The sequence below is a fragment of the Amphibalanus amphitrite genome, unplaced genomic scaffold (genome assembly GCF_019059575.1).
Source record: "Amphibalanus amphitrite isolate SeventyFive unplaced genomic scaffold, NRLGWU_Aamphi_draft 000006F_arrow, whole genome shotgun sequence".
Classification (NCBI taxonomy): domain Eukaryota; kingdom Metazoa; phylum Arthropoda; class Thecostraca; order Balanomorpha; family Balanidae; genus Amphibalanus; species Amphibalanus amphitrite.
Genome location: NW_024881502.1, coordinates 221,024 through 232,332, shown reverse-complemented (window position 1 = coordinate 232,332; position 11,309 = coordinate 221,024). Strand labels below are relative to the sequence as shown.

General features: G+C 51.9%; 1 protein-coding gene across 3 annotated transcripts; it reads right to left on the bottom strand.

Annotated features, from left to right (window-relative positions):
• Window positions 1-202: 202 nt before the first annotated feature.
• LOC122377771 (alpha-methylacyl-CoA racemase-like) lies at window positions 203-11,152 on the bottom strand. Of its 3 annotated transcripts, none has more exons than XM_043358190.1 (7): window positions 11,019-11,152; window positions 7,356-7,481; window positions 6,434-6,569; window positions 5,716-5,859; window positions 5,076-5,202; window positions 2,785-2,904; window positions 203-1,218 (listed from the first exon to the last, which is right to left on the bottom strand). In XM_043358190.1, the coding sequence occupies exons 2-7, from the start codon at window positions 7,464-7,466 to the stop codon at window positions 720-722; spliced, it is 1,137 nt and encodes a 378-aa protein (XP_043214125.1). In that variant the 5' UTR covers window positions 7,467-7,481; window positions 11,019-11,152; the 3' UTR covers window positions 203-719. The 3 variants fall into 3 exon arrangements, with proteins under 3 accessions (XP_043214125.1, XP_043214134.1, XP_043214117.1); XM_043358199.1 differs by lacking the exon at window positions 11,019-11,152 and adding an exon at window positions 10,907-10,953 and having other exon boundaries at window positions 7,356-7,483; XM_043358182.1 differs by lacking the exon at window positions 11,019-11,152 and adding an exon at window positions 10,200-10,414.
• Window positions 11,153-11,309: the final 157 nt, after the last annotated feature.

The following is an 11,309-nucleotide window of genomic DNA, read 5'->3' as shown; positions in this document are numbered from 1 at the left end:
ATCAAATACGCACTCATTGGGGACAAAACCACCCTAGCATTATTCATTATCGATATAACAGATAATGGCATAGCGTCTTTCAATTACAACTTGTTGCATTTGCATGCCTTTTCCTTTTTATCCATATGCAGGACCATATAATTTAAAATCACTGGTATTAATTTGTGCCCACTTCTGTCCACAGTCAGAGGTCCTTATTGTCTGAAGGCAGACCCATAAGACTGCTCATTATTGTCGAAGGACATGTAAAAGGCACGAGCCCGGTACGACGTATCACAATGTACCGCTAGTGTTCTGACGTCGACCCAACGTACGAGTACTTACTGGCGTGGCACATACCAGGCGCGCAATCACCGCAGATCATTTCCCCAGTTATGTACCGCTAACTGTGCCCGCCCCAGCAGCTGGGAGTGGAGACCATATATACCGCCCGGCCGGGACGTCACAGTCCATACCGCCCGGCCGGGACGTCACAGTCCATACCGCCCGGCCGGGGGTCAGTCCATACCGCCCGGCCGGGGGTCACGGTCCATACCGCCCGGCCGGGGGTCAGTCCATACCGCCCGGCCGGGGGTCACAGTCCGTACCGCCCGGCCGGGGGTTACAGTCCATACCGCCCGGCCGGCGGTCACGGTCCATAGACTCCATACCGCCCGGCCGGGGGTCACGGTCCATACCGCCCGGCCGCGGGGTTACAGTCCATACCGCCCGGCCGGGGGTTACAGGCTGCTGGACGGCGGCCGCTGCTCGACGGCGCCGTCGGCGATCAACTGGCGCACCTCGGCCTCGTCGAAGCCCTCCTCTAGCAGTACCTCCGTCGAGTGCTGTCCCCGGCGCGGCTCTGCACCGCCGCCGGCGGCCGGCGTGCGCTCCAGCCGCGGCGCCGGCGCCGGCTCCGGCCGGCCGCGCGCGCCAGACACGAAGCTGGAGCGCGCCACGGCGCCGGGCGCGGCGGCCGCCTCGTCGGCGCTCAGCACGGGCGTGACGCACGCGTCCTGACCGGCGAACACGGCCGCCCACTGGGCCTGCGTGCGGCGCGCGAACGCGGCGGCCACGCGGCGGCGGCCGTCGGCGGAGTCGAACGGCAGCTGCTCCAGGCCCGGCTCGCCCAGCAGCTCGGCGAACCGGGCGAAAAACTTGGGCTCCAGCGCGCCGACGGCCATGTAGCGTCCGTCGGCGGTGCGGTGGCAGCCGTACCAGAAGGCGCCGCCGTCCAGCCTGGCCGGCGCGCGGCCACACACAGCGTCAACACACCGACTGGCCTGGACACTATGTACGCGGGCAGGCAGATAGAGAGCATGGCCAGAGGAACAAATACTACAGTAGAGTCGAGGAAAGAAATGCGCTACTACGGCAGAAGCAGCTGAAATAGGAAACAGCCTAGCGAACTAAAAGTAACTTACTATTGGACAGACAGGTCACTAATTATATCCACTGGAACTAGTTAATGGAGTGTGGACATTAACCCGCGTATGACTGGGGGGAAGGAGGGGGGAGACTCTGTAGACGGATCAACACGAAAGTTGCGGTAGCCTCAGCGGCATCAATTTGACACCTTGTGTTAAAATTTCAACTTTCTAGCTACCATAGTTTGGCCGGAAATGACGTCAGAGTGACGTCATGTCGGCCGATTTAGATGCAAAATATAGAATTACGGCAAATGCTCTCAAGAGCTTAGTTTTAAGCTAAATCCAACTTCTTTGCATCACTGGACTACAAATACACGTAGCTATCAAACTGCTATCCCGAATTTTCGAAATTTTGAAATTTTGAAAAATATGCTTTTACAATTACAAAAAATATTGTTTTTTTGATTTTTTCAAAAAGTTTTTCATTTTTCGCAAAAACCGGAATATAGAACACACACTGATGAACTACTCTAGCAAGTTTTAGTCAAATATCTTCAAAAATAGCCAAGTTATTTACAATATTGTCAAAATTTTACAATTATATATTTTTCAAAACCATTTTTCAGTACGTTTTTGACATCGTAGAGCAATATAAATGACACCATCGTGTTCCTGAGTTCAAACTGCATCTGATTGGCACCTTTACTGTTGAAAAATTTCATTTTCAAAATTTGACCTTTTCTGACCTAAAAGTGGGCTGACCTCCGGTGAATTCAGCTGAAAATGACCTCAAATGACACAGACGACATTGTTTTCGAAATCTACGAGTAAAATGAATCATAAAACATGCGTCACTTGACCGATACATGATATATAATTTTCGTGAACTAGGATGACCTGGGCTTGACCTGAAAAAAAAAATATCGAAGTAAAAGTTCGGTACCCTCAGGGTATCTAAGGCATATATCAAGGAGTGCGTAAACCAAAAGAGCCTGATAGGACTTGTCAACCGGCGGTCAGAGCCTAAATTGTGAACAAGCAAAAATGCCGATAATTTTTACTTTGACCTGACCTGTGACGTCATCGATGACCTCTAGGTCAATGAAAATAGGTTTCGCTCAACAGTTTTTTCCAGGGCTATCAGACGCCGTTTGAACTTTGACGATCGGCCCAGTAGTTTCGGAGATAGGAGGGGGAAGGCTCTGGAGGCTCCGGATGCGCGGGTTAACCAGTCAGGAAAAAACATCCTACTAAATTGACGAATACATTGATTAAAAACCGTCAGCTATCAGCCACTTTCCTCCCAAAAAGACTTATTACGTTAAAGCGTTCGGCAATGAGGGGCCGGGAGTGTTGGCGTGCCTGTCTGTCACTCTCGGTATCTGACAGTAAGCACTCAGAGAGAGAGGACCACAGCAGGGCCGGCGATACTCACACGTTGGTGCCCGCCTCGCGTCCCCAGACCGGCTGCAGGTCGCGCGACTTGAACAGCCAGCTGGCGACGTACGCGGCGCCCTCCGTCATACTGCAGTCGACCACCTGGCCCTTACCGGACCTGCGGACACACAGATAGTGAGACAGTGCTGGGGACAGGCCTGGGGGCGCCCTCCGTCATACTGCAGTCGACCACCTGGCCCTTACCGGACCTGCCGACACAGTCAGACAGTGCTGGCGACGTACGCGGCGCCCTCCGTCATACTGCAGTCGACCACCTGGCCCTTACCGGACCTGCGGACACACAGATAGTGAGACAGTGCTGGGGACAGGGGCGCCCTCCGTCATACTGCATTCGACCACCTGGCCCTTACCGGACCTGCCGACACAGTCAGACAGTGAGACAGTGCTGGCGACGTACGCGGCGCCCTCCGTCATACTGCAGTCGACCACCTGGCCCTTACCGGACCTGCGGACACACAGATAGTCAGACAGTGCTGGGGACATGGGCGCCCTCCGTCATACTGCAGTCGACCACCTGGCCCTTACCGGACCTGCCGACACAGTCAGACAGTGCTGGGGACAGGAGCGCCCTCCGTCATACTGCAGTCGACCACCTGGCCCTTACCGGACCTGCCGACACAGTCAGACAGTGCTGGGGACAGGGGCGCCCTCCGTCATACTGCAGTCGACCACCTGGCCCTTACCGGACCTACGGACACAGTCAGATAGTGCTGGGGACATGGGCGCCCTCCGTCATACTGCAGTCGACCACCTGGCCCTTACCGGACCTGTGGACACAGTCAGACAGTGCTGGCGACAGGGGCGCCCTCCGTCATACTGCAGTCGACCACCTGGCCCTTACCGGACCTGCCGACACAGTCAGACAGTGCTGGCGACGTACGCGGCGCCCTCCGTCATACTGCAGTCGACCACCTGGCCCTTACCGGACCTGCGGACACACAGATAGTGAGACAGTGCTGGGGACAGGGGCGCCCTCCGTCATACTGCATTCGACCACCTGGCCCTTACCGGACCTGCCGACACAGTCAGACAGTGAGACAGTGCTGGCGACGTACGCGGCGCCCTCCGTCATACTGCAGTCGACCACCTGGCCCTTACCGGACCTGCGGACACACAGATAGTCAGACAGTGCTGGGGACATGGGCGCCCTCCGTCATACTGCAGTCGACCACCTGGCCCTTACCGGACCTGCCGACACAGTCAGACAGTGCTGGGGACAAGAGCGCCCTCCGTCATACTGCAGTCGACCACCTGGCCCTTACCGGACCTGCCGACACAGTCAGACAGTGCTGGGGACAGGGGCGCCCTCCGTCATACTGCAGTCGACCACCTGGCCCTTACCGGACCTACGGACACAGTCAGATAGTGCTGGGGACATGGGCGCCCTCCGTCATACTGCAGTCGACCACCTGGCCCTTACCGGACCTGTGGACACAGTCAGACAGTGCTGGCGACAGGGGCGCCCTCCGTCATACTGCAGTCGACCACCTGGTCCTTACCGGACCTGCCGACACAGTCAGACAGTGCTGGGGACAGGAGCGCCCTCCGTCATACTGCAGTGGACCACCTGGCCCTTACCGGACCTGCCGACACAGTCAGACAGTGCTGGGGACAGGGGCGCCCTCTGACCTATTGCAGTCGACCACCTGGCCCTTACCGGACCTGCCGACACAGTCAGACAGTGCTGGGGACAGGGGCGCCCTCCGTCATACTGCAGTCGACCACCTGGCCTTTACCGGACCTGCCGACACAGTCAGACAGTGCTGGGGACAGGGGCGCCCTCCGTCATACTGCAGTCGACCACCTGGCCCTTACCGGACCTGCGGACACAGTCAGACAGTGCTGGGGACAGGGGTGCCCTGCTATCATACTGCAGTCCGTGACCCCGTCATCGGACCCTCACACGAGTACACACATTACACCCTGGCACATACACCCACAAAGCCACCTGGTCCTCTCGAGCAGGACGGACCGACCTGGTCCCCTCGAGCGGGGTGAACCAAACCGACCTGGTCCTCTCAAGCAGGGCGGACCGACTTATTCCCCTTGAACAGGGTACACCAAACCGACCTGGTCCTCTCGAGCAGAGTAAACCAAACCCACCTGGTCCCCTCGAACAGGGTAAACCAAACGCACCTGGTCCTCTCGAGCCGGGTGAACCCAACCCACCTGGTCCTCTCGAGCAGGGTAAATGAAACCCACCTGGTCCTCTCGGGCAGGGTAAACCCAACCCACCTAGTCCTCTCGGGCAGGGTAAACCCAACCCACCTGGTCCTCTCGAGCAGAGCCGCCAGGACGCCCAGCGCGCAGGTGAGACCGCCGCCGGCGAAATCGGCCAGCAGGTTGACGGGCGGCACCGGCGGCCGGTCGGGGGTCGACAGGAACGACAGAACGCCTGCAGGCAGTCAGTGGGAGGATATCAGAACGCCGGCGGCCGATCAGAGGACGACAGGAACGACAGAACGCCTACGGCAGTCGGTGGAAAGACACCGGTCGCGGGAAGGACAGGACGCCTTCGGCAGTCGGTGGAAAGACACCGGTCGCGGGAAGGACAGGACGCCTACGGCAGTCGGTGGGAAGACACCGGTCGCGGGAAGGACAGGACGCCTGCGGCAGTCGGTGGAAAGACACCGGTCGCGGGAAGGACAGGACGCCTGCGGCAGTCGGTGGGAAGACACCGGTCGCGGGAAGGACAGCACGCCTTCGGGGCAGTCAGCGGGACGGGGCAGCTGTCGAACGGCCCTGACGGGCGGAGTTGGCATCGGGCAGCCGGTCGCAGGGCACGTACCACACGCGGCCGTGTGTGAGGCAGCAGCCAAGTGGTACGGGGCGCCAGTCACACAGTATGTACCGGCCGTGTGTGAGGCAGCAGCCAGGTGGTACGGGGCGCCAGTTCCACAGTACGTACCGGACATGGCCAGGTAGTTGATGTCGTGGCCCGCCCAGTCGGCCGTGGGGCCAGTCTGGCCGTAGCCGGTCAGGCGGGCGTAGACGAGCCGTGGGTTCTGCTTCAGCAGCGCCTTGGGGCCGAGACCGAGCCGCTCCATCACACCTGCACGGCGGCCGGCACACGCACCGGTCAGGGAAACGAACGGGGCGCCCCCGACAGGTCGCACACGCACCGGTCAGGGAAACGAACGGGGCGCCCCCGACAGGTCACACACGGGTCGGGTCAGGGTAACGAACGGGGCGTCCCCGACCGGTCACACACGGTCACACACACACGCGTCAGGGCTTCTAACAGCCAGCCGGCACACGGGTCAGGGCTTCTAACAGCGAGCCGGCACACGGGTCAGGGGTTCTAACACGGGTCAGGGTTTCTAACAGCGAGCCGGCACACGGGTCAGGGTTTCTAACAGCCAGCCGGCACACGGGTCAGGGGTTCCAACAGCGAGCCGGCACACGGGTCAGCGCCCCGAACTGCGCGGCCGGGACGAGCGGGAATCGGTAACACATTGACAATGGGAGGTCCACAAATGTTAGCGAATTAGCGAATTGAACAGCCCAAAACCGGCGGCAGCGACACAGCCATGATGAGCGTCCCGGATCTGTACAGCAGCGAGGAGTGAGACTGCCCTGAATGCCGAGTGCCGATCCGAGGCAACGTGCTGTCGCGGCCCGCCCACCTGGTCTGAAGGGCTCGAGCAGCACGTCGGCGCGACTGCAGAGCCGGCGCACCACCTCCGCGCCGTCCGGGTGCTTCAGGTTCACCGACACGGAGCGTTTGCCGCGCGCCAGTGCGTCCATCTCTGGGTGGCCGAGCTGGCGGCGCAGCGCAGCACACCTCCCGTCAGTCACCTCGGGAGCAGCGGTGGGGCTCTGCAGCCACCCACAGGGCGCTACATCGACAAACAATCAAATTATAGCGCAAGGCCGACAGTGCCCTCCCAAATTAGCAAAGGTCAAGGCCCTCAGCAAGAACTGTACCACAGATAACAGTAGTACTTGGTACTACTGTTATCTGTGACTGTACCCATGTAAAGAAATTATTATGATTATAAACTAATCAAAACAAAATTTAGTGCATCCATATACTTAAGCAAATCTGATAAGTTGGTTACTCTCTCAGGTGATTTATCATCTACAGCTAGTTATGGTAAAACAAATGCTAGATTTGAGGAAATCTCATGTTCATCAAGTTCCCATGGCGACGTTTGCATTTTAATGGCAAAAAAAAAAACACAATGAAACTTTCACTTGATGGTCCAGCTGGCTACCAGAACCATAAGGATCTGCATTTGCTCCTAAATCATCAACAAGAGTTGGAGATGGAGCAATACAATGATATTATAGAAATAGAGATAAAAACTGGAGAACGATAGAGAAGGAAAGACTTGACTTCCTCACACAGGTAGTGACTGTAGATAAGGGCTTGAAGAATGAAGGCAGTTAATTACAATAACAAAGAGGTTAGATCTTTGACACTAACAAACTATTTGAATAGGTATCGATGCCCCTGTAGCATGCACACAAGCTCCTCTTGCAATAAGACTGTGAAAAATCGAAATTATATTTCTGAAACCTAACAACGCTTTGAGGTTGGCTTACCTTGTCCACTCTGATGACTGAGGCACCAAAGTCCTTCAAAATCAGACCACAGAAGGGCGCTGGTGCGAGGCCCGCCATCTCCACCACCTTGATACCTTTCAATGGCATCATTGTACTGCCTTCACCCTGAAAAGTCAAATGGTACTGTTTTGAATTTTGCTATTTTGATTTATTCAACAGACAACAGGCAGTTCACCCACTATTCACAAAGACTTTATCACAAGATTAAAAGCAATAAATATGGCAAACAGCAGTCAGCACACACAAACACATAAAGACACAGGTGGAATCAGGTGAGATAAGTTTGAACACACCCCAGAACCCAGTAGGTAGGTAGGTACGTACATACTCGAATAAAAATAAAACTAGGATAAAATAAAATAAAATATAAAAATAAAATGTTAAGACCATTGTGTGGTAAGTGGTAACTGGGGTATGGTAGCCATTTTGCACCTCATTTTTGTTTTATCACCTAAGCAAACAAAATTAAATCATCAACTGTGCCCCATTGTTATGCTTTCATATAAATATGACATGCTGGCAGCTGAACAAAGACCCTTCAAAGTGCTACAAGAGGTTAATATCCCAAAATAATGTCCGCAAGACATTTCATAAACACTTGTCTAATATCATTCTATACTATATTATTCTTATCTTCTGATGAGTGAGTGATGATTAAGAAGATATCAAATAAATAACAACAGTTAGCAGCTATGCACTGAATTTGACAAGGTACCTACAACAACTTTCAAATCAGTAGGCGGAACTATGGTCAAGCGTACCCATTTTCGGGAACGCATTTTCGTTCCCATGTTTGGGAACGATAAACCCAAATATGGGAACGCCATGTAGGCATTATTTAAAACAAGAAAAAGAACCGTTAAATGACGTCCAAAAAATATAAAACGATCGTGAACCGCCTGATATTTGTCTCAATATTGTTGGGAAAGAGTTTGATATTGTAAGGCCCATCGTAGTTTCAAATCGTTCCCCTATTTCTAAAGCAGTCCATCATCCGGGCCGCGAGCCCAAATTTGGGAACGCTCTCGTACACTGGCGCTGCAAGCGTTCCTTATTACGGGAACGGCATACCCAAAATTGGGAACGATTTCACCGACGCCTTTCAGGGGCTCTTTTCATTAACAAGCATCACGTCCAACGCCGCAAATTATTGTTAACGCAACAATCATCAGATGACCTTTCCGGCAAGACCGTCGCATGTTTCGCCCGGTCTTCTGCGCTTTTATTCACGTCGATCTCGCAGCGGGCACGCCCCCCTCTGCAGGATTACGTAATTCACAACGCTCAGCGATGTTCAACAAGGTCTTCCATACCTATATCCACCGTCCGCGCTGAGGGTGGCCGGTGGAGACATGTCAAGCACCTGTCTGTTTATCACCGATAGTTGACGAGTACAAGGAAGTATCCAAAAATGGGAACGCTGAATATGTTACACCCTCAAAACACCTAGTCCCAATGAAAATCTAGTTTTTTCCTTTCTTGATGAGTGTAAGTGGCAAAAGGCCTGGTAGGATGGGCACGAGGAATTATCGAAATCAGCATAAAAATTATAAATAAGCCACACAGAGCGAGCTATATAAGAGAAATTCCCCCAAAACGATCACGCTTAGAAACACGGAAGACAAAAACCACGCTCATGACGCTCCTTATAAAACAACTCTAAACAGCTAGCATCCAAATAAAATATGTCTTTACGGGATGATAAAATACAGCTGGATAATTTTCAACCGCTTAAAGGGACCCTCCCACCTTAACATTAGTTTTGAGTTGAGATAGCCAAGTTTGCGGCCAGGCTCAGAAACCACCATTTATCCTGGTCGCAACCCCCGCAGCTTTATGGTGTTCAAGAAATTTCTTCCCTTTACTTGCAGGGTGGGACCAGCGTGGTCCCTATCTCTTAACCATTACGGGAATCTGATGACGTCATCAGGCTTTCGAACGTCCGTTAAATGTTTGACTAAAACGTTTTGTAGCACGCGGTGGTATATGCTGCTTTGCGCGCAACAAATGCCGCACTTTCAAATAAAGTCGCTAGGAACAGCGGAGATCCCAAAAAGTAAACAAAAGTATAAGTCTAATATCTTGAAAACCGGTGAATATTTTTCGATGAAATTTGGTAGATATGCGTTTTTGCTCTTTCTGAACCGAGCGACATCACTTTCATGCCAATTCATTAACTTTTTTGAAGGTGGGAGGGTCCCTTTAAACTGAGTTTACAACAGTAGCTCGGTAAATTCACTCACGTTCCACGCGGTCGTCCGCCCCGACACAAAAGTCAACAATATTACCTCGGGACCGTCCGCGTCTTCGCTTGCATTTGTCAGCATCTGGTGTCGATAGTATAAAAGTTCATAACCAGGCGAAAATTATTATACTTTACCTCAAACTAAAAAATGCTTAATTTTCCTTAAAATTTCATGTTAAATGTCGTATAACCCATATTTCCACCATTCTGTCATTTTCAAAAAATCATTAAAAATATCATTCCACGGTCAATTTCCTTGTTCCACGGTCAGATTAAAGATAACTTTATGGAGATTTAGTAGATACTTAAATCAGCGTGCACTTTTTTGAGACGTGATGCCCTTTTGAGTTTTAGTGGGAGAACGGCCGAAAAATTGCCTTCCGTTCTCATAAATGGGAACGCCCGTTCCCATATTTGGGAACTCCGTTCCCAAAAATGGGTACGTTCCTATATTTGGGTACTCATGACCATAGTTCCGCCTACTGAAATCATAATAACAAATAAATGATTACCTACAAAAATATTTCAATTGACATAAGCAGCTATTATGATCATGTATACCACATATGCCTACTTACAAAAGCTTCCATTTGATTTCAATTTTGACTCCCTTCCACTTTGTAAACACTAAGAATAGCAAGGAAATATATGATGCATCAGCATCAACACTCAAACATGAAGTCAAAGTTAGAATCAGAATAGGTGCCAGTTAATATCTAGCATTTCGAAAAATCACCAAACCTAAGCACATTGGAATAGTCAAGTCTCAAGCTGAAGTGGGCATCAGTATACAGATAAGATTGAGATGGAACAAAGGTCACATTGGTCACCCATCACACATGACACTTAGAGGCCTGACTCTGAGTCTGAGCCCGGCTGTTCAGAGGCCTCAGCCATGGGCGTTACAATATGGAATTCATATCTCACAAAAAGCATACACCTGTGAAAAAGGGGTGAACATTCGGGGTTCGGGGGAGGTAAAAGTAAAGGCACATATTATGAGACAGCAGCACGTAAATTGTGGCACTTTAAAATAATATTATTTCAAATTCTTGTAGCTTGTTAACTAATGGACTGCCACCGGGTTATAGTTTATAGGCTTTCAAATATATTAGTTTTCCCTACTCAGTAACGCGGTCTGTTACCAAAATGAAAATGTGCCCCGCGGCCACCTCCCCCGCGAACGGCCACCGAAAAAAAAAAACATTTCTGGGGCAAATTGGAATAAAAGTATATCATGTGGTATTTCGGCAGTGGATTATTCCTCTTTGTATATGATATCACCTTTTTTCTTGTTTCCTCTCCCTTATTGCTATCACACCCAATTCCTCAACCACTTGACTGATAAATGATAACTAAGCCATATAACTACTTCTCTTGTTATCGTTCAGACTTACTTGTGGTTACTTGTGGTGTAGGACGTATAGCCTCGTTGGGCCCAGAACGTCCAGTTGAATTGTCGTTCCTCGTAAGTCGTTCCTTCACGTCTTGTGACTTGATGTAGAGCAGTGGGGGCTAGTATAGGGAACAGGATTGCTAGGACTGGAAGGACAGGTGAGGTTGTTATCGTTCAGAAGCGAAAGCGACTGCGCGAGATATGCATCAGACGCGCCATGAACGAATTTAGAGTCCGCCACCAAATTGAAATGTGTAAGAGCTCACACATTTTCCCCTGAACCCTTGAAATA